Raw genomic sequence first — 27,497 nt, forward strand, 5'->3', positions numbered from 1 at the left:
GAGGAAGGATCGGAGGGAACGGATTCAGCCCTTTTCCAGGGTTGCCCAATTTGGGATTTCTCCTTTGGCAGCCCCGGGAACGTGGCGGTGACCTCAGCGCTGGGTTTACGCAATGGGGCCAGGGTTTGGGGTATGGGGGGGGGGGACGGGACACGTCCCCATGGGGTGCTGGGGTGCTGGTGGATGGGTACCCAGGGCATCCCGTGCCCGCCGGCGGCGGGCACGGGATGCCCTGGGTACCCATCCACCAGCACCCCAGCCCTCCCACCACCCGAACCACAGTCCCACCATGCTCTACACCCATCACCAGCGCAGCCAAACCACCGGATACCCCCTTTCCCTACTCCTTTCCCAATTTTTTTTGGGGGGGGGGGGCGCAAAGATAATCAGAAGCTAATTTCCGGGCTGGAACACGTTGAGTTGAGAAGGAAGTACGATGGCCCGCGGGGAGGAGGAAGGCAGCCGGAGCTGGAGTTTCCAGGTGTGTGTACATCACCTGCCCGAGCCCTATATAAAGGCGGCGGCGACGGCGGTGCTGCCATTCGGTCGCCCCACATCCCCAGGGCACCGTTGCGGAGGGGGTTTTTTAATTCCCCCCACCATCACCCCCCCACACCCACACCCACACAAAAATTCGCCGTGCTCCCCCTCCCCAAACTTCGCCTGCATCCATCTGATGGTAACGCTGGGGTGTGCGTGGAAAGGGGGGGGGGGGCTGGGATGGGGGTGTGGGTGTGGGTGTGGGTGTGTGCACGTATGTGCATGAGCGAGGGGGTCTTGCATGCCATGTGCGTGGCGGGGAGGCGGGGAGGACGTGCACACACGTGCGTGCACGCGCGAGGGCTCCCCAGCCCGCGTGAAGGCTGGTGGGTGCTGCTCTGTGTGTGTGTGTGTGTGGAAATGCACGTGTGTGTGGAAACACACGTGTGCTGGTGAGGCGTGTGCCAGGCTGCTGGAGATGTGTGCGGTGCTGGGGCTTTGGGGTGGGTTGTGGTTTGGGGTGTTTTTTTTTTTTTTGCACGGGTGTATAAACGTGTGTGCTGGTCCGTGGGGGAGGAGAGCGCTCTCCGCGTGTAAAGGCTGGCCGGCGGTGCGTGTGCACGGCTCTAGGCACACGCGCTGGTGCCGGCTGTGTGCACGTGGAAGCTCAGGTGTGTATGTGTGTGTGTCTGCGCTTGCACATCTGCACGTGGGCTGTTACCTCCGTGTGGGCGTGCAGATGCGCACAGGCTGATAACGCTCTGCGTGTGTGTGTGTGTGTGTGTGTGTGTGTGTGTGTGTGTGCGCACACCGGTGTGCACGGCAGGGTGGTGTGCATGCTTAGATATGTGCTTGTGCGTGCACACCGGTACTAGCGTGTGTTAACGCGTGGCTGCAGGCGTCATCGTGTGTGCATGCACACGTGCTGATGCTCTGTGCGCGTGCAGGTATGTGCAGGGCGTGTGGGGAGGTACAGGTAGGCTCTGCGCGTGCGCACGCGTGTGCTGGTGCTGCGTCCATGCGTGCACACGTGTGCTACTGCTTTAGGGGTCGAGGGGGGTGTGTGTGTACATGCCTGCTGGGACTCTGCATGTGTGCACACGCGTGTGAGCTCTCCGGGTGTCAGTGCACGCGTGGCTGCAGCCTGTGGGCGTTTTGTTGGGGGGGTGTGCAGACACACACGTGCTGTGCGCTCGCCCCTCATGGAGGGGGTGGGCTGCCGGGGGGGGGGGTGTCCCTGCTCCCAGGGTGGTGGGTGCACCCCAGGGTGCCCCGCGCGGGTGCAGCTCTCCCTTGCCCTCACCCGGGCTCTCACGCAGGGCTGGCTCGGTGCCCTGGCACTGCTGGGCGCCCTGGCGCTGTGCGGTGCCCTGCGGCGTCCCGGCAGCCCCCCGCACCATCCCCACGTCCACTGCTACGGCGCGGGCGAGCTGCTGGACGGCGAGACCCCCGCGCACCTCCTGGGCCGCAGCCTGCGCTGGGACCGCTACGTGCCGGTGCAACTGGTGCCGCAGCTGGAACGCTTGCAGGAGGCCACCACCGCCGCCACCGCCACCGCCGGCCATCGCCGCCACCGACGCCACCACGAGCGGGCCTGCCCCACGCTCCAGCTCCGCCACGGCCTCCGCAGCGAGCCCAACGAGCGCTCCATCTCCCCGTGGCGCTACCGGTGAGTGCCCCCCCCCCCCCTTCAGACCCTCCTGATACCCTGCGCTGCCTGCTGCACCGTGCCTCAGTTTCCCCAAGCATCCTTCCCGCGACAGCCCCTGCCCTGATATCGTGCCGCACCGTGCCTCAGTTTCCCCAAGCATCCTTCCCACGACATCCCCTGCCCCGCTAGCCCTGCTGCACCGTGCCTCAGTTTCCCCAAGCATCCTTCCTGCGATATCCCCTGCCCCACTAGCCCTGCTGCACCGTGCCTCAGTTTCCCCAAGCATCCTTCCCGCGACATCCCCTGCCCCGATAGCCCTGCTGCACCGTGCCTCAGTTTCCCCAAGCATCCTTCCCGCGATATCCCCTGCACTGATATCCTGCCGCGCCGTGCCTCAGTTTCCCCAAGCATCCTTCCTGCGACATCCCCTGGCCTGATATCCTGCCGCGCCGTGCCTCAGTTTCCCCAAGCACCCCTCCCTTTCCGCGACAGCCCCATTGCTGCCCAGGAAGGGGTTGATCCCAGCGTAGGGGTGACTTTGGGCGGAGGTGGGGATGACAGAGAGGAAGGGGCTCGCTGACTGTGGGCCCCCCCCCCCCCCCCCCCCTTCCTCCTCCTCGCCCGCAGCATCGATGAGGATGAGAACCGCTACCCCCGCAAGCTGGCCTTCGCCGAGTGCCTCTGCAGCGGCTGCGTGGACGTCAAGACGGGCCGGGAGACGTCGTCGCTCAACTCGGTGGCCATCCACCAGACCATGATGGTCCTGCGGCGCAAGCCTTGCCCCCGGCCCGCCACCCACGGCCTCGTCACCTTCGAGGTGGACTACATCAAGGTGCCCGTGGGCTGTACCTGCGTCCTGCCCCGCACCGGGCGCTGAGCAACCCCCTCCCCGTAGCGTGACCGTGTCACCGCATCCACCCCCCCCACACACACACACCCACCCACCCCCCGTGCTTGTTTTAGAGCACCCACCCGGCCCCCACAGCCGGCTGTCCATCCCCGTTGCCCCCTCCCCAAACCCCTCACCTCGTTATTTATGTTATTTATGAGCCTTGCTGCCGGGGGGCTTTTTTTTTTTTTACCCCGTATTTATTGCTGACACCCCCCTCCCGCCCCCCCCCCCGCCGCCAAGGCTGCGACTCGGGGTTCAGCATCACCCCACGGTGCCCGAGGCCCCACGGCCAGACCCTGCGAGCGCTACCCGGGGGCTCGCTGGTTATTTATTCCCCCCGCAGAGCTATTTATTGTCTCCTCCTGACCTGCTATTTCACGCCAGCAGCCTGCAAATAAAGGCCAACCCCCCCCCTCCCCGTCCCAGCATGGTCCTTGCTCTGGTCCTGGCCAGGGAGCTGGGGAGGGTGGGGGGCAAAGGGGGTGCGGATGGGGACGGGGGCACATCCACGGGTGTCCCGCGGGGCGATGCTCAGCTTGGCGGCATCTCTCAGCCCCAGCACGGCGGGCGAAAGCACCAGTGCACCCAGTGTGGCAGAGCAGGGTGAACTGGGAGATGATAGTGGCAGGGTAAGGGAGTGTGTGTGTGTGTGGGGGGGTGCCCCACACCCCCAGCCCCAAGGGGGGGACCCAGCCCCCACACCCACAGCACCCCACCACCCACACCTTTCCCACAGCTCTACCCCCCGCCCCGGGCACCCACGTCCCACAGGCCCAGCACCACCTGCCGGGGCCACCCCACGGGCCCTGCCAGCACCCATGGGTGCTTGGGGGGGGGGGCTGCACCCCTCGTTGGACCAAGGGTTTATGCGGGGGGGGGTGGGGGGGGGGTGGGAGGGGGGAGAGCAGCTGCTGATGTCAAACAAGCTCAAGGACGTGCCCCCACCGAGCAGCGCACGGTCCCACGCTGCACCCAGCCACCCCTCAGCACCCACGAGTGGGAGTGGGGAGGGAAAGGCCACCCCCCTCCCCCCAACTTTCCCTGCCGGGGGCGGGGGGGTGTCACCCCAGGCTTTGGGGGGTCTCCTCTGGGACACACGGTGCAGCTGCGGTGCAGGTTCACGTGCCACCACGCACGTTCCCCCCCTCCCCCCGGCTTCACCCCACCCTGGGGGCCATGGAAGATTTTGGGAGGGCACAGGACTGTGCACCCCCCCTCCATGTCCCCTCAGGACATCTCCCTGTCCCCCCCCCGCCCCAGGGCAGGAAGGACATGGCCCCTGCAGTGGCCACACTCCGCCTGCCCCCCACCCTTGCTGCACCCTAAGGTTTGCCCATAATCGCCGTTTTTGTACTTAAAACCAGCCCCAATGCAGCCCCAGCAGCCGCAGCCCCCCCAGGGGGGGCGGGAGGCAGGGGGAGCCGGTGCCTTTCCCACCTTTTATTGCAACAGCAACTGCAGAAGTGACAAAAAAACCCAGCGAGAGCCGGTGCAGGGAGCAGAGGGGCCTGATCCCCCCCCATCGCTGTGGGGTCTGGGGACCCTTCAGGGAGCTGGGAATTCCCTGGGCCGCTGGGGTTCCCCAGGGATTTGGGGATCCGCCTCCCCCCCAGGGAACCAGAGGCTGCTTGCAGAGCTGGGGACCACTCCGGGAGCTGAGAATCCTCAGGGATTTGGGGATGCCCAGGAGTTGGGGATACACACACACACACAGACCCCCCCCCCCTCCGCCGAAGGTGAGCATCCTTGGGGATCCAACAGGAGCTGGGGAGCCCTCAGGGAGCTGGGGAGCCCTGGGGATTTGGGGAGCCCTCAGGGAGCTGGGGAGCCCTCAGGGAGCTGAGTATCCCTGGGGATTTGGGGATCCCTCTGGGAGCTGGGGAGCCCAGGGGGAACTGATGATCCCCAGAGATTTGGGGATCCCCAGGAGCTGCGGCGCACATGGGAGCTGGGGACTCCAAGGGGAGCTGAGCATCCCCGGGGATTTGGGGATCCCTCTGGGAGCTGGGGAGCCCAGGGGAATTGATGATCCCTGGGGATTTGGCCATCCCCAGGAGCTGATGACCCCCCCAAAGAGCTGAGCATCCCTGAGGACTTGGGGATCCCCAGGAGCCAGGCACCCCGTTTTCCCCTCCCAAAAAAACCAGGGGCTGGGGTGCATCTGGGAAGCAGGAGCACGAGCGGCGCAGCAGCAGCGGCAGGAGGAGGGGACACACCCCCCCCCACCCCGTTACTCAGCCTCAACAGGGATGGGGTTCACCTGCCCCCCCACCTCCGCTGGCTGCTTCTTGCGGGCGTCAGCGGGGGGCCGGGGCGGGGGGTTGCTGGGCGGCTGCTTGATGGTGTCCCCCACGTGCGGCCGCTCCCGGGGCTTCTGCTCGATGGGTCTCCACTCCTCCCCGCGCACCGCTGCCTGCAAAGCCACAGGGGTCATCGGGGGGGGGGGGGGGGGGCTCCCTCCTCCTACCCCCCCCAAAACCCCCCCCCCCCCCCCCCCCGCCCCCCAAGCCATTCTGCACTCACCAGCAGGTAGATGCCGCTGGCGATGCCCAGGCAGACGGTACCCAGGATGGTGGAGAGGAGGAAACCAGCGGGGACGGCCAGGCTGTGCGAGAGATTTGGGGGGGGGGTTGAGGGGGGGTGGGGGCTCTGGAGGGGGGGGGGGGGGGCTGCACCCCATCCCCGACCTCGCACCCCACTTACGCCGCGTGCAGGACGGCTCGGATGTAGTAATTCCTGGTGAGGGGCCCGAACACCTTCACCACCGCCGTCATGTACTTCTGGCCGCTGCAGGGGAACACTGGGGGGGGTCAGGGGGGGCCTTTCCCCCACCCCCCCCAACCCAGCGAGGGGGACACCCAGCCCCTACGGACTCCCTTTTTTTTTTTTTTTTTTTGCACGGTCCCTGCATGGGGCACCCCAGGGAACCCACCTGTGGGGGCCAGCCCTGCTGCTGACCCCAGTCCCACATCCCTGTGTCTGGAGGGGCGGAGGGGGGGATACCAGGACACCCCCCCCCCCCCCCCCTCTCCAAATCCCAGGGGGACCCCCACTTACCACCTCTCCATGGTGGAGCCCTTTTTCCTCTTGCTCCTGGGGTACTCGAGCAGGCAGACCAAGACGCCTGCCACGCTGCGGGGGGCGGGGGGTGTCAAGGAAAGGGGTGCTTGGGGGCAGGATTAGTGCCTAGACACAACCCTCACCCCCCCAAAAAAAAGGGCTGTTTGGGGCAGGCAGGGAAAGAGTGATTTGGGCCCGGTCCGGAGAGGGGGTGATGTCCCTCGAATTGGGGCAGGATTTTCCCCCCAGCCCAGCCCCGGGGGGGGGCACCCACACCACAAGGATACATGGCGTACGCCGCGAAGTACCAGCCCTTGAACTGCCCCGCTACGGCCACGATCCCGCCCGTCAGCATGACTGTGGGGACAGAGCGGGGTTGGGGGGGTCCCTGCCTGGGGACACAGCCCCCCTCGTCCCCCACAAGCCAGGATATGGCCGCACCACCCCCCCCCCCCAAACCTGGGATCCAACCCCCCCCCCCCCCCCAAAGCCAGGATCGTGGCCCCGGGGAGATGCTGTGTGTGGGACCCCTTGGATTCGGGGAAGGGAACTCGGGGGGCTCCAGGCTGGTGGGGGGGGTGTCTCTGGGGGGAGGTTTATGGCCCCGTGGCCACATGCCACCTCCACTCACGAGCTTTGCTCCCCCCCCCGCTCTGGCTGCCTTGTGTGGGCAGGAAACCTCGGGAGAGGAGGGAGAGGGGGGACGAGGAGGAAGAGGAGGGAGAGGGGGGACGAGGAGGAAGAAGAGGGAGAGGGGGGACGAGGAGGAAGAAGAGGGAGAGGGGGGACGAGGAGGAAGAAGAGGGAGAGGGGGGACGAGGAGGAAGAAGAGGGAGAGGGGGGACGAGGAGGGAGAGGGGGAACGAGAAGGAAGAGGAGGGAGGAGGGGGACGAGGAGGAAGAGGAGGGAGGAGGGGGACGAGGAGGAAGAGGAGGGAGGAGGGGGACGAGGAGGAAGGAGGAGAAGAAGAGGAAGGAGGAGAGAGGGATGAGGAGGAAGGAGAAGAGGAGGGGGGGATGAGGAGGAAGAAGGAGAAGAAGAGGAGGAGGGGGACGAAGAGGAAGAAGGAGAAGAAGAGGAGGAGGGGGACGAAGAGGAAGAAGGAGAAGGAGGAGGGGGACGAAGAGGAAGAAGGAGAAGAAGAGGAGGAGGGGGACGAAGAGGAAGGAGGAGAAGAAGAGGAGGAGGGGGACGAAGAGGAAGGAGGAGAAGAAGAGGAGGAGGGGGACGAAGAGGAAGGAGGAGAAGAAGAGGAGGAGGGGGACGAAGAGGAAGGAGAAGAGTGGGAGGGAGCGAAGGAGGGGGGGTAAGAGGAAGAAGAAGAGGGGGACGAGGAGGAAGAAGAGGCAGCGGTCCCGGCGCCTCCCGCTTGCGCCACCCCGGAAGCCCCCAGCGCCTCCCGGTCGCCCCCCCCGGGGCTCAGCACCCCCCGAGCCCCCGCCGGGCGCCCGCTGCCTCCTCCCGGGGGACACGGGCTGCACCGGGCCGGTGCGAGGGGGGGTCCCGACGAGGGGGGGGGCAGCACCCAGGTCCCCATCACCCCCTGCACCCCCCGGACACCCCCCCCCCCCACTCACTGAGCCCGGCCGCCAGCGCCTGCTCGTTAGCCCACATGGCCCACTCGATCTGCCCCATGGCTCGGTTCGGAAAGGTTCGGCTCCGGCCGGGTCGGTTCGGAAAGGTTCGGCTCCGGTCGGGTCGGGTCGGAAAGGTTCGGCTCCGGTCGGGTCGGATCGGAAAGGTTCGGCTCCGGCCGGGTCGGATCGGAAAGGTTCGGCTCCGGCCGGGTCGGATCGGAAAGGTTCGGCTCCGGCCGGGTCGGGTCGGAAAGGTTCGGCTCCGGCCGGGTCGGATCGGAAAGGTTCGGCTCCGGCCGGGTCGGATCGGAAAGGTTCGGCTCCGGCCGGGTCGGGTCGGAAAGGTTCGGCTCCGGCCGGGTCGGATCGGAAAGGTTCGGCTCCGGCCGGGTCGGATCGGAAAGGTTCGGCTCCGGCCGGGTCGGGTCGGAAAGGTTCGGCTCCGGCCGGGTCGGATCGGAAAGGTTCGGCTCCGGCCGGGTCGGATCGGACAGGCTCGGCTCCGGTCGGGTCGGATCGGAAAGGTTCGGCTCCGGCCGGGTCGGTTCGGAAAGGTTCGGCTCCGGCCGGGTCGGATCGGAAAGGTTCGGCTCCGGCCGGGTCGGATCGGAAAGGTTCGGCTCCGGTCGGGTCGGATCGGAAAGGTTCGGCTCAGCTCGGCCCGACCCGGAAGGCGGACGACGGCGCTACAATGTAACCAGGAGCCCTCCCCGCCCCGGCCACGCCCCCTCCTCGTAAACCACGCCCCGATGCCACAAGCCACGCCCCCTGAAGGACCCGCTCCAGTCCCCTCGCCCCGCCAAGGGGACACAGGTCCGGCCCCGGGCCAGGCTGGGGAACCCCTGGGGTCATACAGGGGCGCTGTAGGGACAGGACCAGCCCCGCAAGGGACACGGGACATGTTGGGGTGACACGGATGGGCCGGGGGGGGGACAGGATCTGTCTGGTCCAGGGGGACAGGATCAGCTCCAGCAGGGACATCTGGGGGGTGATGGGGGACAGGATCAGTCCTGCGAGGGACATGGGATATGTTGGGGTGACAAGGATTGGTGGGGGGACACGACAGGATCAGTCCAGTCCAGGGGGACAGGATGAGCCCCGCAAGGGACATTTGGGGGGGTGATGGGGGACAGAATCAGTCCTACGAGGGACACGGGGGGAGGGATCAGCAGCATTTTGGGGTGATGAGGACGGTGGGGGGGACAGGATCAGTCTGGTCCAGGGGGACAGGATCAGCCCCACAATGGACATGTGGAAGGACAGGGGCTTTGCAGGGGGACAGGATCAGTCCCAGCAGGGACATGTGGGGTGACAGAGGACAGGATCAGACCCAGCAGGGCCTGGCACAGCCATTAGGAGGAACCGGCCCCATCTCCTGACCCCATCTTTTGGCCAGCAATGGCAATGTCCCCCCCCCCGTCCCCCCCCCCCGGGCCGCCCGCGGAGCCCATACACCCCAAAACAGCACTGCAGCCAGAAAAACCTCTTATTTCCTTACAAAAGGGTAAAAACCAGCCCTGGGGTGTCACATCCCACCCCGAGGCTGGGGACAGCTTTGCACCCGGCTGGACTCAGCACCCCCAAACCCCCCCGGGTGGCACCGGTACAGCCCCCTGCCCCGGTACGTCACGGCTGTCCCTGGTGATGTCACCGGGGCTCAGGCACAGCGGCGGGGCAGCCCGTCTGCTCCCAGGAGGTGCTGGCTGGGGTCATCCATGAGCTGGGGACCGGGGCCGGGCTGTGGGGCAGGAGAGGGGTTAGGGGCAGCGGGGGGCCAGATCCTGGCATCAGGGAGTCCCCTTCCCTGCAGGGAACACACCCACCCCCACCCCCACCCCCTGCCTTGGAGCTATGAGGCAGCTCTGGGCACCACAGACCCCAAAAAGCCACCCCCTTGGTCACGCCAGTGGGAACATGTCTAGAGGGTGGGGTCCTGCGCACCCCTGGGGAGAGGGATGGGGTCCCACATGCAGCCCTGGGGATGGGGTCCCACACACAACCCTGGGGACGGGGATGGGGTCCCATGGAAGCCCCTGGGGAGGGAGAAAGGGATGGGGTCCCACATGCAGCCCTGGGGATGGGGTCTTGCACACCCCTGAGGACAGGGACAGGGATGGGGTCCCACATGCAGCCCTGGGGGCGGGTATGGGGTCTTGCACACCCCTGAGGACGGGGACAGGGATGGGGTCCCACATGCAGCCCTGGGGGCGGGTATGGGGTCTTGCACACCCCTGAGGACAGGGACAGGGATGGGGTCCCACATGCAGCCCTGGGGGCGGGTATGGGGTCTTGCACACCCCTGAGGACGGGGACAGGGATGGGGTCCCACACGCAGCCCTGGGGACGGGGACAGGGATGGGGTCCCACACGCAGCCCTGGGGATGGGGACAGGGATGGGGTCCCACATGCAGCCCTGGGGATGGAGTCCCACACACCCCTGGGGAGGGGGACGGGGTTCCACGGACACCCCTGCGGATAGGGACAAGGATGGGGTCCCACATGCAGCCCTGGGGACGGGGACAGGGATGGGGACCCACATGCAGCCCTGGGGATGGAGTCCCACACACCCCTGGGGATAGGGACAGGGATGGGGTCCTGCAGAAACCCCTGGGTATGAGGACAGGGTCCTGTGCACCCTTGGGGACAGGGATAGGGTCCCACATGCAGCCCTGGGGATGGGGACAGGGCCAGAGCCTTGCTGTAGAGGTCGGACAGACAGGTCCCCTGCCCCACGCCCCCCCTTAGCCCCCCTCCCCTACCTTGGTGTGCAGGATGTACCGGACAGCCCCTGGCACCGGCTCCGTCACCACGGCCGCCAGCAGCTCCTCCGGCAGCGAGGCCGAGCCGACGGGCAGCCCCCGCACGAACCTGCGGCACAGCCGAGCGCTCAGTCCTCATCGACCCCCCCGCCGCCACCACCAGCCCGCTCCCCACCAGTAACGAGATGGGATCAGCCTTACTGGTCCCCGTTGGTGGCGGGGGGGAAGCTGCGTCTCACCACCTCCACGAACTCAGCCACGGTGTCGGCCAGCGTGAAGACGACGGCGTTGGGGCCGGCGTCGAAGGTGTAGGCTACCTGCAGCGGGACGGAGGGTGCCGGGGTGGGGGGGACACACACGGGGACGCGGTCAGGGACCACGGCACCGCGGCAAAACCGGGAGGGGGAAGGTGCACCCGGTCGGTACCTTGGTGCGCCCGTGGTGGGCGTTGAAGCGGTGGGCGAGGGCGATGATGCGGCGCGAGAGGTCGCTGAGGTAGAAGATGGGGGGGAAGGTGTCGAGGCAGGTGGCGTGGAACTGGTTGCTGTCCTGCATGGTGAGCCGCCCAAAGCCCTCGAAGTCCCGCTCACGGATGTGCCGCGCCATCAGGGCCAGGCGTTCCGGCACCACCACCTCGGCCCGGTGCTGCCGCGGGGCAAGGCACCGTCACCCCCCGAATTCAGGGACGCCCGTGTCACCGCAACCCTTTGGGTGCAGCCTCCCCCCTCGTCCACCCTCCCTCCATACCCCCCCCCAGCAGGGAGAAATGCCCCCCACCCAAGGGAAATGGGACCCCAAGCCCTGCCTGCAAGCAGGAGGCAGGCAGCTGCCCTGGGCAGGATCAGGCCCGTCGCCCCGCCCCCGTACCTTCAGCAAGGGGCTGGTGTCCACGCTGGTCTGCATCCCCGCCGTGCTGCCCACCTCCTTCTTGTCCCCACTGACCTGGCAGGGAGGGGGACACACACAGATGGTGGGACATGACACCCCCCCCCCCCCCGCCCCGAGCTCCCAGCCTCAACCAGGGGAGATCCCCCGAGCCCCAGGGTGTGCACCCCCATGGGGTCAGGGTGCTCCCAGTACCCTCCCCACCCATCCCACCCAGCCAGGAGGGTGGTGGGTACAGCCGTGCCTTCCCCAACCCCCGCAAGCCCCAGGGTCTGCACCCCCAGGGGGTCAGGGTGCTCCCAGTACCCTCCCCACCCAGCCAGGAGGGTGGTGGGTACAGCCGTGCCTTCCTCAACCCCCCCAAACCCCAGGGTCTGAACCCACAGGGGGTTGGGGTGCTCCCAGTACCCTCCCCACCCAGCCAGGAGGGTGGTGGGTACAGCCGTGCCTTCCCCAACCCCCCCAAACCCCAGGGTCTGCACCCCCAGGGGGTCAGGGTGCTCCCAGTACCCTCCCCACCCAGCCAGGAGGGTGGTGGGTACAGCCATGCCTTGCCCCCCACCCCGAGCCCCAGGGTCTGCACCCCCATGGGGTCAGGGTGCTCCCAGTACCCTCCCCACCCATCCCACCCAGCCAGGAGGGTGGTGGGTACAGCCGTGCCTTCCCGCCCCCCCCCCCCCCCCCCGTGCCTTTCCCCCCAGTCCCTCACCACCAAGACGAGGACCCTGAGCTCCGGCCAGTGCGTTTCGGGGGCCACTTGGTGGGCGAGGCTGTCCCTGCCGTCCGGCCGCTCGCCCCGCTCCCACTGCACGAAGCCCCCCAACATGCTGCGGCAGGCGCTGCCCGAGCCCCGCCGCGCCACCTCCGACAGCTCGCCCTCCACGCCGTACAGCCGCGCCAGCGCCGACACTGCGGGGACAGGATGGAACCAGGAGGGGGGACCATGGGGACACACGCACACACCCCACACCCCCCCCACCCCCCCGCCACCCACCACGTCCCCCTTCACCCACCCAGGCAGGCGTAGCCGGCGGCGGACGACGCCAAACCGGCGGCGGTGGGGAAGTTGTTCTCGGTGGCGACGTGGATTTTGTAGGAGAGGCTGAGCTGAGCCGCGTCCTCGGCGCTGTCACCCCGGCGTTTCCGTGCCAGGCGCCGCACTGCGAGGGGACAGGAGCCAGGTGGGAGGGGGGGACACACACACACCCCCTGCCTGGCTCCCAGGGGTGCCTGTGTTATAATCAAGTTTGGATTTTGAACAGATAATCACTTTTCATTGATAACTAACTGCTTTTAACGAACGATTTCATTGCTTTAAGGAATAACTAACGCTATGTATTAAGGATATTAGTTTACATCGTAGTAAGAAACATCCAAAAACCTCACTGATGCTCAGAAACAGCGGCTGCTGCCTTGCAAAGGTCAAAGCTAAAGCTGCTGCTCATTGTGAAGTTATCCAGAACAGAACAGGGAGGCAGGAGACAGGGAGTGAAAGTGCCCATTCTTGGCGTGTCTTCTTGTCTTACGGGGTGAAACCAGAGAAACTAAGGCATGTTAAGGTGAAGACCCTCCCCTCCTCCCCATCCTGATTTGTATATCAGAGATCTTGATCAGCAAGATAACCCGTGATTATATTAGTATAGGAATATTAATGAAGTTAGTTAATAGGGTGGACCAATCATGGTAAATGTCAACATTAACAGCGGGCATAACACGCACGCTTATGTTAAAATAGGTTAAAGATCATGACTTTGCAGAAAAAGGATATAAAATGCTGAATTTTTATATGTAACTTTGAAGCCCGTCAGGTGGAGCCATCCCCCGTGCTCCCCAGCGCTGCCGTACAGAAGCGCCGGCTTCTCTGCCGCGGCCGAGAGAAGTTTGCGGTGAGGGCGACCCCCCGTCAACCACCCGGGGTGTGGGGGGGACACTCACCCTCTCGCAGGCAGGCCTGCACTCGGGGGTGCCCCACGTCGGCCTCCTCCCCGTTGAGCCACAACCGGTCCTCGGCAAAGTCCCGGCTGGCGGCGGCCGTGGTGGTGGTCTTCAGCTGCCGGGGAGCGGGAGGAGCTCAGCACCCCCCTCGGGCACGGGCTGGGGGGGCAGAGCAGGGGGACAAGAGGGGCCTGACCCTGCCCCCCGCCCCCACACCAACCTGGTCCTGGTGCAGCGTGACGCTCAGGGAGGAGTTGATGGGCAGGATGAGGTCGTTGTCCCGCTTGCCCCCTGCAAGAGACGGCACGGCACGGCACGGCTTGGCACGGCACGGCACCGTTTGTCATCGGTTGGCTTGGCACGGCACGGCACAGCTCGGCGTGGTGCCGTACCCCTTGGCATGGCACAGCTTGTCGCGGGGTGGCTTGGCACACCACCACATGGCATGGCACAGCGCTGCCAGGCTTGGCACGGAATGGCACGGCCCGGCCCGGCCCGGCTTGGCACAGCCCGGCAGGGCTCGGTAGGGTCCGGCAGGGCTTGGCACGGCTTGGTACGGCCCGGCACGGCTTGGCACGGCCCGGCACTGCATCTTTGCTCGCTGCCACCCCCCCACCAGGTGCCAAACCCGGCCCCGCCACCGGCCCGCCCCGCAGCCGGGGGTCCCGACCCTCCTGCTCCCCCCCCCGGGGGTCGCGTCCCGGGGACTCCCCAGGCCTGAGGGGGGGTCCCGGCCGCCAGGGGGGGTCCCGGCCGCCGGGGCAGCCCCCGGCACTCACAGTACTTGATGACGGCGATGTTGACGGGGGCCGTGCAGGTGACCATGGCGAGCGCCCGCTCCTCCGCCATCCCGCCGCCGCCGCCGCCGCCGCCGCTCCCGGCAACTGAGGGCGGCCTCAAGCCCCGCCCACCTCCCCACCCACGTGGCCGTCGCCTGTGCCGCGGTTCCGCCTCGCCATTGGCCGGCGCCGCAGCGCCCGGCACCCGGCACCCAATAGCAGCGATCGGACCACGAAGAGGCCCCGCCTCTCCCCGCGATGGGATGGGCGTGCGGGGGCGCCATCTTCGAGTCGGGAAGGAGCTGCGCATGCGTCGTTGTGGACAGGCGGGGGCGGGGTCGAGCCGGTGGTCACAGTACCGCTCCAGTGTTCCCAGTGCTCCCAGTGGTCCCCAACATCCCTCTACCCCCCAACACCCCAGTGCTCCAGTGTTACCCCAGCGCTCCCCGTGCCCTCAGTAGCCCCAGTACTCCCAGTTCTCCCAATTACCCCAGCACTGCCCCAGTGTCCCCAGCACCCCTCCAGCGCTCCCAGTGCTCCCAAAACCCCTGTACCCCCATCACCGCGTTCCCAATATCCCCAGTACTCCCCCAGCGCTCCCAGGGCCTTCAGGGCCCCCAGTATCCCAGTGCCTCCAGCGCTCCCAAGCGCCCACACAGCCCCCAGTGCTCCCAGTATGCCCGGTACCCCAATATCCCATTGCACCTCCAGCGCTCCCAGTGCCCTCAGCACCCCTTCAGTGCTCCCAGTCCACCCCACAGCGCTCGCAGTGACCTCAGTAGCCCCAGAGCCTCCAACGCTCCCAGTGCCCCCCGCCCAGTGCTCCCAGTGCCCCCAGCACTCCAAGGGCTGGGGGCCACCCACACCCCCCCCCCCCTTGGGTGGCCCCATCCCAGGGTATTTTTATCCTTTGGTCACTCACTTGCAGTGGAAAATATCCCACAAATCCGGGTGCCCGGGGGGTGGCGGGGGGCACATGCCAGACATATGGGTGACACCGTGGTGCTGGTGGGCACAGCCTCTCTCCCACAGGGTCACCACCAGCGAGGGGGGGGGGGGGCACGGGTCCCATCCCACCCCAAATAAACACCCACGAGGGGTGTGGGGAGCAGCATCCCCCCCATCTCCATAGCGGGAAGCTTTGGGGACCCCTGTGGGGACAGGGTGGGGGCTCCTGGCTGTGCCCCCCCACCCCCCCCCCCGGGTATTTATAAGCATTTTCCATGGCTGGGAGGGGAGGGCCCGGCACGCGGCTATTTTGGGGTGTGGGATTCTTTCCCCCCGCCGCCGGCGCAGGTGCGAGGCCCGATTTAGCCGGGCAGAGCTGCAAATAGCGCGGGGTGCCCGCAGCGGCTTCCTCTGGCACCCCCCCCCCCTAAAAACCACCCCCCGCACCCCCCCTGCTGCAGCACCCGGGGTGACACCAGCGAGGACAGGGCCGTCCCCACCACCACGGCGCCGTGGGGAGGGCGCCGAGAGACCCCCGTGGCGGAGACGGTCTCACCGCCGAGTCTCGCCACGCCGCGGGGATGCTCGGGGCCACGCTTGCGGGGTGGCCTTGTCCCCCCCATCCGTCTCTGCCGTCCCAGCCCTGGCCAGGCCAGACCCCAGCCAGGCAGCCCTGAGCCCAAAATGCCACCAGGTCCCTTTTTGGGGGGGGCACAAGGCCAGCCAGGGGCTCTGCACAGAGGGGCGGGCAGGTGGACCACGGCCAGATCCTGCCGCAGGGCTGGTGGGACGCGGTGCTGGACGCGCAGGGACAGCCCCGGCAGCAATAAGGGACACTTTCCATGGTGCTCGGCTCCACTTTTAATGTCTCCGGTGCTGTAAGGGGTAAGAATCCCCCCCGGTGCCCCAGAGCAGCCAGGCACCATGTCCCCCGGACCCAGAGCCACCGGGGAGCAGCCAGCCACGGCATTTGGGTGACCCGCTGCCGGAGTCCAGGCCGTCCTGCCCGACACCCTCGGGTCCCTTCTTGGAGTGCTGCACCAGCGTGGCACGGCACGGCACAGCACGGCACGGTGCAGCATGAAATGGCATGGCATGGCACTGTGCAGCACGGCATGGCATGGCATGGCATGGCATGGCACGGCGCAGCACGGCATGATGCAGCATGGCATGGCATGGCATGGCACCGTGCAGCACGGCATGGTGCAGCACAGCACGGTGCAGCACGGCATGGCATAGCACAGCGCAGCACGGCATGGTGCAGCATGGCATGGCATGGCATGGCACGGCGCAGCACGGCATGGTGCAGCATGGCATGGCATGGCATGGCACGGTGCAGCACGGCATGGTGCAGCACAGCACGGTGCAGCACGGCATGGCATGGCACAGCACAGCACAGCACGGTGCAGCATGGCATAGCATGGCATGGCATGGTGCAGCACGGCACGGTGCAGCACGGCATGGCATAGCACAGCGCAGCACGGCACGGTGCAGCATGGCATGGCATGGCATGGCACGGTGCAGCACGGCACGGCGCAACACGAAATGGTATGACATGGCATCGTGCAGCGTGGCACGGCATGGCACGGCACAGTATGACCCAGCCCAGCACAGCACGCTGCAGCACGGCACGGTGCAGTACACCACGGCGCAGCGTGGCGTGGCACGGCATGGCAAGGCGCAGCACGGCACGGCACGGCGCAGCATGGCACGGTGCAGCGTGGCACGGCGTGGCACAGCACGGTGCCAGCACGCCATGGCGCACAGCACAGGGCTCGCTGCCCCTCTCCGGGGTGGCTGCGTGTGGTGGGGGGCTCAGGACGCCCCACCACACCCCCCCTTCTCGTGCCGGGCCAGCAGCGCCCCGCGGGAGAAGGTCCTGGCGCAGGCGCGGCACCGGTACTTCTTGACGTCCGAGTGGGTCTGGAGGTGGGCGCGGAGGTTGGAGCGGTCGGCGAAGGCCCGGCTGCAGTGGGGGCACGCGTAGGGCTTCTCCCCTGCGGGACGCACGCTCAGGGCACCCCCGTAGCCAAGGTCCCCCCGAACCCCAGTGCCCCATCCCCTCTTCCTTCGCCCTCATCACCTCGCCCCGTGCCTCCCCCAAGCGCTTCCCAGCCCCTGAAACCCATCGGTGCTTTCCCGGGAGGGGCGATACCCCAGTGGGACCTGCCGTGGGGTCTCCCACGGGACTCACGGTGCGTGCCAGCACCCCCAGCACCGGCTGTGCCCACCCCACGCAGGTCCCTCCTGGAGGGCAAGCGATGCCAAGCCTGGGCAGACGGCGATTTTACACCCCTCACCCCCAAAAAGCCGAGGTGCCGGCGAGGCCAGCAGCAGCCCGGGGGGGTCCCATCCTTACCGGTATGGGTGCGGATGTGGCCCTGGAGCAGCCAGGGCCGGGAGAAGGCTTTGCCACAGAGCCGGCAGAGGCAGGGCAGGGTGTGGGTGCGAAGGTGCATCTTCAGGGCGCCCAGGCTGGCGTACGCCCCGGCGCAGTGCCGGCAGCTGAAGCTCCGCCGGTGCAGCCCCCGCCGCGGGGGCAGGTTGAGGGTCTGGGTGTCCTTCAGGGGGTTGCCCAGGCTGGGGGTGCCCGTTGGGATGGAGGGAGCCTTCGCGTCGGGCGGCAGAGGGAGGGGGAAGCGGGCGAGGAGGTGACGGTGGTCCTGCAGGCGGGGGGGGGCGGGAGGCTGGTGGTGGCCAGGGGTGTGGAGCCCCCCGTAGTCACACGAGCCGCTGAGCTCTGCGGGAGTGGGGAGGGAGGGGGTAAGGGGTGAGGGGTGGCAGCCGGGATGCCCACTTGGTCCCCAGAACCTCCCCCCATTCAGCGAGGGCTCATCTGTGCCGGGTCCCCCCCATCTGCTCCCACCCCTGTGGACGGCAGAACCGATGCACCCACTGCAAAACAGAGCAAAAACAGTCTTTCCCCCCCCAAAAGGGGAGTCGTAAACACCCCCCAGCTGGAGCCCAGCTTGAGCCTGGGTGCCAGCTCGCCCAGGGCTGGGTGCACCCCAAAATCTGGGCATCCCCTGGGGCAGCATGGCTGGGATGGGGGGGTCAGGAACCGTGCTGGCAAGCACCCACGGACCTGCTCCCGTCCCCAAGGGGCGCAGGAACCCCCCATACGGATGGGAAAGATGGACAAGAGGGTCCCCCATGCCTTGAAATCCCCTGGGTGACCCTAATTCTCACCCCCTCCCCCCCTCCAGCAGCACTATCACCAGCCGAGCCACCCGGGATGGGGAGCACGGAGCCAAGGAGTCCCCCAGCATTGTGGCATCACCCCAAGATCAACCAGGGGGGCCCCTGCCCGCTGCCAGGCGTGGGGTGGCACCAGGAGCTGAGGGTCCCGGGGGGTCCCCAGCCTTACCTTGAGCCCGGGTGTCGAGTTGGCCGTAGTTGGGGACGCGGGTGCTGGAGGGCTTCTTCACCAGGAAGGAGCGGGGCATGGCGGGACGGGCAGGGTGACGGGCAAGCCAGGGCTGTGTCCCCACGGCAGTGTCCCCACGGCAGCGTCCCCACGCTGTGTCCTACGCCAGCAGATGCCATAAGGCCCCGGGGGGCTCATTAGCATGGGCAGCCCCCGGGGGAGCCCCGGGGCCAACCGCAGCCCGAGGGCTGGCCTTGGCCACCAGCGCAGGCATTGCAGGTGCAAGGGACGGCGTTGGGGACAGCCCCGTCCCTTGGCACTGCCACCCCGTACGGCCCACAAATAAGCTCCTACTGCCCGCGGCAGCCCCATGCCCGGCTGGGTTGGCTCGCCAGAGGGCATGACCCTCCCCCTGACACCCACCTGGGGTAGGCACCTCGGCTCACGGGGACCCCCGACACCCCTTCTCCCTGCAGGGACAGGCAGCCACCATTGAGGTCGCACGGCCACGTGTCCGTCCCCTCTGCTGCGGTGCCCTCCCGGCCCCAAAAGCCTTGTGGGGGCTGTTTGGGGAGGGCTGGGGAGCAGACGAGGGGGTTCCTCCATCTGATCACCCCTGGCCACTGTGTCCCCAAGACTTTTACTGTCCCCGGGACAGTAGCCACGCTCCAGCCAGCAGTGGCACAAGAGCGAACCCCCGTACCCCTCCGAGGGGACACCAGCGGCTGCTCCCAGGATCGGTCCCGCAGGGAGCGGGACATGGGTGCAGCCCGTGCCCAGGCTGGAGGGATCAGCCACTCAGTGTGAAGGGACAGCCCCACGGGGGGCTCGGAGCCAGGACACCTCCCAGGGACACCCGCAGGTGGCCAGCAGAGCTTTGGGGACAGCACGTGGTGCCAAGCGTCCTCCCCGCGTCCTCAAGGGCCAGCACCCGGCTGCCAGGGAGGGGGACGTGACTGCTGGCAGAGGCACAGGCAGCCAGGGGCGGGGGGTGCCAGGAAGGGTGCGGGGGGGATCCCCCCCAGCAGCACGTCATCCCCCGGCAAGTTTGGCAACACCCGGCACTGGGACAGCAGGTTGCGAAGTGCTGGGTCTTGGGGAGCCCAGGGCGGGGAGGAGGGCGAGGGTGACGAAACGGCATTGCCAAACCCCGCGGCGGCACTCACGGGAGGAGCTGACGAGTTGGGGACGCAGCTCCCCGCGTTTGGGGAAGGAGCAGCTCACCTAAAGCCAGGGTTTGGGGCACCCACCCTGTCCCTCACCCCCGGCGGAGACGGCACAGCGAGGCCACCCGTGGATGAAACTGCCTTTATTGAGAAAAATGGTTTGCTACAAATAACGTCGTTGATTTTCTTCTTCTTCAAAAAAAACCCAGTAGGTCTCGTTAAAAGTTCTAGTTATGCAAAAAGTGGCGGGTAACACACTGACGGGAGGGAGCCCTGGCACGGCCCCGCTGGCAGCGGGCAGAGCCGGAGCCGACCCTGTGCCAAGCGGGGAGAGGCAGGAGCTGCCCGCGCAGCGCGGCGCCTACCTGGGCCTTAAAGTGCTTTACAAAAGCAGCCGTTGCTGCCCCTGCTCTGGCGTCGTGGGGGGGGAAAAAGGAAGAGAGGAGGAGAAGGAGGAAGGAAGGAAGGAAGGAGACAGGTTAATAGTGCTGTGCCAGAGGCAGGGAGCTCCTCTTGGTGGAGGCTGCTGTGGACCCAAGGGTCCCAGCTGAGGACGGGACAGGGAAACCCTCCTGGGTCCCTTTTGGGAGATGCCAGTGCTCTCCATCCCACCAGGGACGCCCCCCTGGGCTGAGGGGGGGTGCCAGCAGTGCCACGCTGGTAAGAGAAGACTCCATCCCTCCTCGCTAGCCCGGCTCAGTGGAGGGGAGCAGAGCAGCTCCAGCCCTTTCCCTGGGGAGGGAAGGGACTCTGCATACTCCTTGCAGGGCTGGCAGCGGCACGGGGGAGCTCACAACCCCCCCAAAACACCCCGTACCATTTAAATCAAGAGTAAAAAAAAAACAAGACGGTATTGCTAGAGCAGAGCTGGAGCCGGGTCTCGGATAAACCACGAGGGGTTGGATAAACCACACAAGGGCACACCTCCGAGCAGGGACACGCAGAGGGTTTGGTCTCCCACCCCTCTTCTCTGCAAACCCTGGCTGGAAAGCAGCACCGGGAGGTCTGCAACAAACCACCACCTCCCCGCGGTGCCTTCGCAGCGAGCCCTGGGCTGGTCCCGTCGCCGGCGTCACCCCGAAGGGTGGCAGGGTCCCCGCAGGCAGCTCTGCAAGGCGGGCCAAGCTCAGGCTGGCAGCAAACCCACCCGAGGGCTGGCAGAGACCTCCCTGCCACCCTCTCCCAGCCCGGCAGAGCAAACGCCGCCAGCGCCAGGCAGGGCAGAGAGGAAGGGGACGGCTCAGCAGGACGCTACGGAGCATCTCGCCGCTCAGCATCTGCCCCGGCGTGCCCTATCCCCAGCGAGAGACCCGCGAGAGGCAGACGCAGCCCCTTATTTCAGGGGGGGACAAGGTGCTCAGCGCCGGGGGGGGGGACACACACACGACGTCCCCCCCTGCCACAGCCCAGCCGCTCCGCACCGAGCGCCAGCGTGCCACGACCGAGCGACCCGCTCCCACCGCTCAGGATCACGCCCTGCTCGTGGCCGCAGCCGGCAGCGCCGCGGAGCTCTGCCTGCCAGGGGGAAGCCACCAAGAGCTCTGCCCCGGAGAGGGTGGGCAGCTCTCGGAGAACACAAGCAGTGCTGCTGCTCCTCCCCAAAAAAGGAGCCCGGCGATGCCCGGCACCTGCCCCTCCAGCCAACGAGGTGCTGCTCCGACCCGGCCTCTCCGGCACCGCCACCGGCCTGCGGAGCAACACACCGACGAGGGAAAAACCAGGGCCCAGAAGTCACCGAGGAGGGCACACGTGGGCTTCCCCCGCGGAGTCCCGCCCTCCCGCCGGATTCCAGCGTGGCCGTTGGTTTGGGTTTCTTTTTTTTTAAAAAATAGACTTTCTTCATCATGTTCCATAAAAATAACTCTTGTCCCCGGTGAAGTATTGCAGCGTGAAGAGTAGGAGCTGCTGTTCCCGCTCTAGAAAACGTGGAAAAGGCGTTAACGCCGGTTCGTGTAGAAAACCGCCAGAACTGGGTATCACAAGAGCCGGTACAAAACGAGGAAGGTGACGAGTTTCACCGGGCGCCGTCCCCGCAGGCTCCTCCGAACCCACCGCCGGCACGAGGGCAACCGCCTCGCCCCGGGGTTGCCCACGCAGTGGCAGGCAAAGGAGGCAGCTCCTGCCTGCAGCACGGGGCGGGGGGACAGGACAGACTGATGTCTCTGGGAACAGCCTGACAGACCGACGTCTCTGGGAACGGCCTCGTGGGGTTTGAAAAAAAAAAAGATGCTCCGTGCTTGTGTCTTCCTTTTTGGGAAGGAGGTGGGTGATTGCAGTTTCAAACGAGGGCATTTCTGTGTCAAATGCATCAGTCTGAGGTACCTATTCCATGGCGACAGAGAGCACGAAGACAAACGGTGCCAAAAAGCATCTAATAATAAATAGATCTAATAAATAGGGATATACTCCGTAGGCGGCTATGAAGGGCCCAACCGAGGATCCCAGCCCTTCAGCGCCGATTCCTCTCTCCTCCCAGCAGCGGCCGTCTCTGCTCGCCCACTGAAGACTCCACCTTCTTCAACAAGGTGGGATTTGCCCAGAGAGGAAAGGGAAGAGAGGCAGCAGCGGGTCACACCAGGAGGGGGGGGGGGTTTGCCAAGCTCCGCCGCGTGTGCCAAAGGAGCCGCCGGGGTGGGGAGGGGGGTCCGCACCGACGCTCCGCGGTCACCCTCAGTTCTCGGAGAGCGACAGGGCCAGGGCAGCCTGCAACGCTGCCTCCTCGTCGATGTTATAGTCCTAAAAAAGAAAAAAAAAACACCAGAGAGGGGTGATCAGGGGAGTTTAGCACGGCTGGGCCACGGGGGGTGGCCACGGCAAGGAGCCCTCCCTGCTCCTTATCGAGCCACGGAGGCTGCGAGGCTCCACCTCCTCCGGCACACCCGTGCTTTTTGGGGTGTGCTTTGCCCCCACGGTCCCTTCTCCTGCCTGGAACCTGCCACCATCAGCCCCGCTCTCAGACCTGGCAGCGGGCAGGGATGAAACAGGCCCGCACAAAACGCTGGGGCCCAAGGGTGAAGCTTTCCAGCAAGGCCACGGGCTGCCCCAGGGCTCCGGTTGGGGTTTAGGCAACGCAGCCACCGCTCCCTAAATTGTGGCTATTTCTCTGTGAATAGGCGGGGGTCCCTTTCCCCGACATCTAAGGGCGCCGCAACAAAAGCGGGATGCTCCCCAAACCTCCCCCGGGTCCCTGCAGCCAAGGCTGGGCGATCACACCCTCACCCCCACACAGGAGGGGTCAGCAACGCCCCGAGAGGGGGGGCCACGGATACCTCCCACGTGCAGCAGTCGGGGGACCCCCCCCTGCTGCAAGGCTGCTCCCCTCCCACTGCTTGTGAAGCCTCCAAGAAAAGGGCTTTTGTGTTCCAGTTCCTCCAGGGAAGAGTTTAATGGAGCACTGGAAACAATCTACTTTCACAGAGAGCGGTAACATTTCCCTCTCCTCCTCCGGAGGCTTTTTCCTGGTGGGTCTGATGACAACCAGCTCCAGCAACCCCCCAGGGAGCCCAGCCTCCCATCCCTGGGGGTCTCCCGAGTGGGGCTACACGCGTGCCACGTGCTTCCCGCAAAGCCCAAAGGAGGATCCGTCCCTTTCTCTTCCCGAGGGGCTGCACTGCAGGACGGGCTGGTCCCAGCACGGGAGGGGAAGGGCTGGTTTCATCTCCCAGCCGCTCTCGGGCGGGGGGCGACCCCCCCCCCCCCCCCCCGTTTCGGCACGGGGCCGTACTCACCACGAAGGTGTCGTAGGAGAACTTGTGCCTGTGGAGGAGGTGCTGGAGGAAGTTGGCGCTCTTGTAGCTGGGGTCCCCCCAGGGCATGGCCGAGCAGACTGGGCACACCTGGGACAATGGGGAACCCATGACTCGTGGGCAGAGACCCCTCCCAGAGAGGTGAGTAGTGGTCCCTCTCCTTCCCGAGAGGGTTATCTGCAGAGGATGTGCTAAACAGGGGGTCCCTCAGCCCCCCTCCCAAGCAGATCCCTCAGTGCAGGGAGCCTCTGGCACGTAGCCCTGGTGGCTTTTAGCCCGCTGACCCGCACGTGAGCGCCTCTGAGACGGTGCCAGAGCTTCAAGTTCCTCACCTCGGTCAACCCATGGGGGAGGGGGAAACCCTGCACCACCCAGGGCTGCAGGCAGAGGGTCACGGAGGCAGCTCCTCGTTCCAGAGAGCCAGGCGGGTCCCAGCAAAGGGATAAACCAGCTGGAAAGGCCGGGGTGCGGCGTCACCTACGGTGTGTTTGCGTTCCCAGGGGCCACCCCGCACAAAACCAGCCCGTCCCAGCGCCGCTCACCACTTTGTTGGGGTCGTTGCGGTGGTTCTCCATGCAGTGCTTCACCAGCTCCTGCTGGTCCAAGTTCCGAGCCCCGCAGTAAGGGCACACGAACGTGGAGCGGTTGGGAATATTGCTAAAGGGAGCAAGGACGAGCTCAGATCCCCTCAAGGAGGGACTGGATTGATCCCTGACGAACCCAGCCGCCCCCCCCCCCCCCCCCGCCCGCCTTTGTGCCACCCACCCACCGCAGAAACCAGCCCAGCCCCTTCCCGCCCCAGTCACAGCCTGAACCACCCCAGTTTGGCCAGTCCTTCCTCCCGTGCCCCGCTCAGGGCGGCGCAGGGGCTGCAGGAGGGAAAAGGTGCTGCTGCTTCTCGCTGCGATCGCCCACGAGAAAGCAAACCCACGGATTTCAGGGCTTGTAACGAAGACGGACATCGGCACAGGGAGGGACACGCTTCCCCACCCAACGCCCGGCGGTACCTGGGGATAGGCTGGGACGTGGGGACGACGGGGACGAACTTGGGGCAGTTGGCCATCTGCTCCTGCACCTTGGCGCAGGACGAGACGTGGGAGCGCATTTTCGCCAGGGTCACCTGGAGAACAAGGAGGGAAAGAAACGTTCCCAGAGGCTGCGGCGCCTTCTCGCCGTGCTGGCGCCTCTGCTCGAGCTCGGGAGAGCAGTTTTGGTCAAGTTGTCATCACCAGGTTTGGATTTTGAATAGATAATCGCTTTTCATGGATAACGAATTGCTTTTAGTGAATAACTTGATTGCTTTAATGAATAACTGAAGTTTGGTATTCATTTCCTGATTCAGTTCATTTACACGACGGTAAGAACTACCCAAAACCTCACTGAGGCTCAGAGACAGCAGACGCCTCGTGAAAACGGCCCAAGCCAGAGCTGCTGCGGGTGTGAAACTGTGCAGAACAGAACAGGGAGGCAGGAGACAGGTACGAGGGGTGAAATTGGACGTTCTCAGCCAGTTCTCTTATCTTGTGGGATGAAACCACAGAAACTAAGGAACGTTAAGGTGAAGACCCTCACATCCTCCCCATCCTGATTTGTATATCAGAGATTTTGATCAGTAAAATAACCAATGATTATATTAGTATATAGGAGTATTAATGAAACTATTTAATAGGGTGGACTAATCATGGTAAATGTCAACATTAACAGTGGGCATAACACGCACACTTATGTTAAAATATATTAAAGATCATGACTTTGCAGAAAAAGGATATAAAATGCTGAATTTTTAACGTAACTTTGAAGCCCATCAGGTGGAGCCATCCCCCGTGCTCCCCAGCGCTGCCGTACAGAAGCGCCGGCTTCTCTGCCGCAGCGGAGAGAAGTTTCCGGTGAGGGCGACCCCCCGTCAACCACCCGACGTCAGAGCAAACACCAGGGCGGCGCAGGATGACCCACGCCGGGGTGGCACCGCCGCGCCGGCCCCCCAGGACGGAGATTTGGGGCTGCAGGCTGGCCCCACGCGTCCCCAGAGGTCACACGGCAGCCACCGGGGCTGCGTTCCCGCGGCTCCGTTTTCCTCTGCAAAGGAGGAACCGCTGAGAGGCGGCAAACCCCAAAACTGCTCTGACGCCGCACGGGATCGTTCCCGTGCCGCAGCCGAGGAGTTACGAGATCCCCGAAGTCAAGAGAAGCCAGAAAGCGCCGAGGAGTTACCAGAAGATCCCTGAAGTCAACAGAAGCCACCAGCGGGGGGAATCCCAGCTCTACGGCCAGGCCCTGAAGCGCCCCAGCTTGCCCCAGGCCACGCTGCCGGCTCAGCTTCCCCCACGGTTCCGCTTCCCCACGCTGGGAATCACAGCACCAGAGCTCAAATCCTGACCCTCGCCCGGAGCAGCAGCAGAGCTGGTTTGGCTCAGCCTCTCCGCGCTGCCGGCAACCCTCAGATCGCTTTGAAAGGTGTGTGTGTGTGTCCCCCCCCGCCCCCCAGTCTAATCATCGCTCCAGTTCGCTGGCAAAGGTGCCTTCAGCCCCACTCCCCCAGGGGACCCCACGCCTCGCCGGCGCAGTTCGGGGACCCCACAAACACCAAGTGACCTCCCTTTCCCGGCGCTACGGGATGGGAACAGGCGGCTTTCCCCCCCCCCCAAGCTTTACCTTCTTGCTGCAGCCTCTGCAGGGAGCTTTGTAGGCCGAGAGCTGCTTCTCCACGCTGGAAGCTTTTTCCACCTTCTTGGGGTCGAAGGGGACGCGGCAGAGCGGGCAGAGAGGGGAGGGCACTTGGAGGCAGGGCTGCAGGCACTCCCCACAAAACCTGGGACACACACACACACACACAGAGAGAGCGGCGTCGAGCGGCCCAGCAGCACCCCAACCCGGGAGGAGGAAGGAAGGGAGGGAAGGAAGCAGGACCCCGCTTTCGGGGACTCCTGCGCACCTCAGGCTTGCAGGGCAGCGCCAAAACCCAGGGATCAGCATCCCGACTGGAAGCTTGGGAGAGGGTTGCACCTCAGGCAGCCCCACTGGGAGGAACTGGGAGCTTGGGAGAGGGTGTGGGGTACCCCAAGCCCTGACGGAGCTCCCTGGACAGGCCGCGGGGGCGCAGACCACGGTGTCCCGGAGAGGATTTGAGCGGAGCCAAACAAATCCCGGCGCCGAGCATCCAGGAGGATAAAGCGAGGGATAACCCCGGCTCGGCTCCTTCCCAGGTCCTGCCGCCCGCAGGAGCGGGGATGAGGAGTCAAAGCAGCGCAGAGGAAGAGCAGGAAAGGACCCCCCCGGGTGGGGGCGAAGCGGCTGGGTCCCCACAAAGTCACCATTGTCACAGCGTCCCCACCCCCTCCACCTGCCCACCCAGCTCACGGCACCCAGTACGGGGGGGGGGGAAAGTCATGGTGTCTCTTGCCCCAGCTCCCTGGCATCACCCCCCCCCCGTGAAGTGCCCCCAAATAAGCTGGGGGGGGGGGGGGGGGAGACCCCACTGGGGCACCAAGCAGCGCCATGGCCTCAAGTGGCCCAAAAATAGGCCGTGAAAGGGGGACAAGACGTCACCAAAACGCTGGGGGGTGGGAGGGGGGGCACAAGCATCCCCCAGCTCCCCGTGGCAGCCCCTCGGGGGCACGGCACCCATGGGGGTCGGGGTGACACCCAGGCAAGCCCCCAGCTGGCACTGCCGGGGGGGGGGGCAGAGGGAGAAGGGGGGGTGGGGTGGTCAGCGGGGGGAAAGGACCCCTTGGGTGCACCCCATGCACGGAGGGGGGAGGGGGACGACAGGACACGACTGGGCAGCACCCCAAAAAAGGTTCGGGGTGGGGGCAAGGCGCCCGATGGAGGGGCCGAGCAGCGGCGGGGCTCCCGGTAACCGGCTGAGGAGAGCCCGGGGGGGGGGGGGGGGGGTGTGTGCAAGGCGGGGTGGCAGAGCCCAGGGCGTCCTGCCCCGGGGAGCGGGGGGGTTAGGCCAAGCCGTGGTGGTCGTGGGGTGTCCCCGCCGCCCCCCCCCAGCCCCGGTCCCCGCCTCACGTGTGTCCGCAGCCCGCGATACCGACGGCGCGGTGGAACACCTCCAGGCAGATGGGGCAGCTGAACTGCGCCTCCAGCGCCTCGGCGGCGGGGCCGGCGGGAGCGGGGGGGGGAGGCGGCGGCGGCGGCGGCCGTGGGGGCCCGCCCGGGGCCTGGGGCCGCTGCGCCGCCGCCACCAGCAGGTTCCGCAACATGATGGCGGCGGCGGCGGCGGCGGCGGAGGGGGCGGGGCCTGAG

General features: G+C 66.2%; 5 protein-coding genes across 5 annotated transcripts; 1 reads left to right on the forward strand and 4 right to left on the reverse strand.

Annotated features, from left to right (window-relative positions):
• Positions 1 to 436: 436 nt before the first annotated feature.
• IL17C (interleukin 17C) lies at positions 437 to 3,008 on the forward strand. Its single transcript, XM_086468837.1, has 3 exons — positions 437 to 532; positions 1,800 to 2,149; positions 2,759 to 3,008. The coding sequence occupies exons 1-3, from the start codon at positions 437 to 439 to the stop codon at positions 3,006 to 3,008; spliced, it is 696 nt and encodes a 231-aa protein (XP_086324963.1).
• A 2,245-nt stretch (positions 3,009 to 5,253) lies between these two features.
• Positions 5,254 to 7,719, reverse strand: CYBA (cytochrome b-245 alpha chain). The gene is made up of 6 exons (XM_086469201.1): positions 7,662 to 7,719; positions 6,371 to 6,440; positions 6,081 to 6,155; positions 5,727 to 5,810; positions 5,547 to 5,628; positions 5,254 to 5,436 (listed from the first exon to the last, which is right to left on the reverse strand). Exons 1-6 carry the CDS (start codon positions 7,717 to 7,719, stop codon positions 5,254 to 5,256), a joined length of 552 nt encoding a protein of 183 aa, XP_086325327.1.
• Positions 7,720 to 9,318: 1,599 nt separating this feature from the next.
• On the reverse strand, positions 9,319 to 14,089 carry MVD (mevalonate diphosphate decarboxylase). Its single transcript, XM_086469329.1, has 10 exons — positions 14,020 to 14,089; positions 13,461 to 13,531; positions 13,241 to 13,355; positions 12,319 to 12,465; positions 12,015 to 12,214; positions 11,288 to 11,362; positions 10,847 to 11,065; positions 10,622 to 10,737; positions 10,421 to 10,529; positions 9,319 to 9,399 (listed from the first exon to the last, which is right to left on the reverse strand). The coding sequence occupies exons 1-10, from the start codon at positions 14,087 to 14,089 to the stop codon at positions 9,319 to 9,321; spliced, it is 1,203 nt and encodes a 400-aa protein (XP_086325455.1).
• A 2,693-nt stretch (positions 14,090 to 16,782) lies between these two features.
• On the reverse strand, positions 16,783 to 18,413 carry SNAI3 (snail family transcriptional repressor 3). The gene is made up of 3 exons (XM_086468838.1): positions 18,335 to 18,413; positions 17,327 to 17,707; positions 16,783 to 16,964 (listed from the first exon to the last, which is right to left on the reverse strand). The coding sequence occupies exons 1-3, from the start codon at positions 18,411 to 18,413 to the stop codon at positions 16,783 to 16,785; spliced, it is 642 nt and encodes a 213-aa protein (XP_086324964.1).
• A 3,445-nt stretch (positions 18,414 to 21,858) lies between these two features.
• Positions 21,859 to 27,454, reverse strand: RNF166 (ring finger protein 166). Its single transcript, XM_086469084.1, has 6 exons — positions 27,261 to 27,454; positions 25,899 to 26,055; positions 24,254 to 24,366; positions 23,789 to 23,903; positions 23,229 to 23,336; positions 21,859 to 22,236 (listed from the first exon to the last, which is right to left on the reverse strand). Exons 1-6 carry the CDS (start codon positions 27,452 to 27,454, stop codon positions 22,171 to 22,173), a joined length of 753 nt encoding a protein of 250 aa, XP_086325210.1. The 3' UTR covers positions 21,859 to 22,170.
• Between the last annotated feature and the right edge of the window lie 43 nt (positions 27,455 to 27,497).

This window comes from Leptosomus discolor, chromosome 8, assembly GCF_034619465.1.
Source record: "Leptosomus discolor isolate bLepDis1 chromosome 8, bLepDis1.hap2, whole genome shotgun sequence".
Lineage (NCBI taxonomy): Eukaryota > Metazoa > Chordata > Aves > Leptosomiformes > Leptosomidae > Leptosomus > Leptosomus discolor.

Excerpts from the sequence above, each read along its gene's own strand:
- IL17C (XM_086468837.1), top strand. The coding sequence starts at position 437 with ATGGCCCGCGGGGAGGAGGAAGGCAGCCGGAGCTGGAGTTTCCAGGTG. Across the intron at positions 533-1,799 it reads TAAAGGCGGCGGCGACGGCG|GGCTGGCTCGGTGCCCTGGC; the intron begins GTGCTGCCATTC and ends GCTCTCACGCAG. Across the intron at positions 2,150-2,758 it reads ATCTCCCCGTGGCGCTACCG|CATCGATGAGGATGAGAACC; the intron begins GTGAGTGCCCCC and ends CCTCGCCCGCAG.
- CYBA (XM_086469201.1), bottom strand. The coding sequence starts at position 7,719 with ATGGGGCAGATCGAGTGGGCCATGTGGGCTAACGAGCAGGCGCTGGCG. Across the intron at positions 6,441-7,661 it reads GGCGCTGGCGGCCGGGCTCA|TCATGCTGACGGGCGGGATC; the intron begins GTGAGTGGGGGG and ends CTGTCCCCACAG. Across the intron at positions 5,629-5,726 it reads CGAGCCGTCCTGCACGCGGC|CCTGGCCGTCCCCGCTGGTT; the intron begins GTAAGTGGGGTG and ends TCTCTCGCACAG.
- MVD (XM_086469329.1), bottom strand. The coding sequence starts at position 14,089 with ATGGCGGAGGAGCGGGCGCTCGCCATGGTCACCTGCACGGCCCCCGTC. Across the intron at positions 10,738-10,846 it reads CCCACCACGGGCGCACCAAG|GTAGCCTACACCTTCGACGC; the intron begins GTACCGACCGGG and ends GTCCCGCTGCAG. Across the intron at positions 10,530-10,621 it reads CCCGCCACCAACGGGGACCA|GTTCGTGCGGGGGCTGCCCG; the intron begins GTAAGGCTGATC and ends GCTGTGCCGCAG.
- SNAI3 (XM_086468838.1), bottom strand. The coding sequence starts at position 18,413 with ATGCCCCGCTCCTTCCTGGTGAAGAAGCCCTCCAGCACCCGCGTCCCC. Across the intron at positions 17,708-18,334 it reads ACTCGACACCCGGGCTCAAG|AGCTCAGCGGCTCGTGTGAC; the intron begins GTAAGGCTGGGG and ends CCACTCCCGCAG. Across the intron at positions 16,965-17,326 it reads CCACATCCGCACCCATACCG|GGGAGAAGCCCTACGCGTGC; the intron begins GTAAGGATGGGA and ends TGCGTCCCGCAG.
- RNF166 (XM_086469084.1), bottom strand. The coding sequence starts at position 27,454 with ATGTTGCGGAACCTGCTGGTGGCGGCGGCGCAGCGGCCCCAGGCCCCG. Across the intron at positions 26,056-27,260 it reads ATCGCGGGCTGCGGACACAC|GTTTTGTGGGGAGTGCCTGC; the intron begins GTGAGGCGGGGA and ends TGTGTGTCCCAG. Across the intron at positions 24,367-25,898 it reads GCAGAGGCTGCAGCAAGAAG|GTGACCCTGGCGAAAATGCG; the intron begins GTAAAGCTTGGG and ends CTTGTTCTCCAG.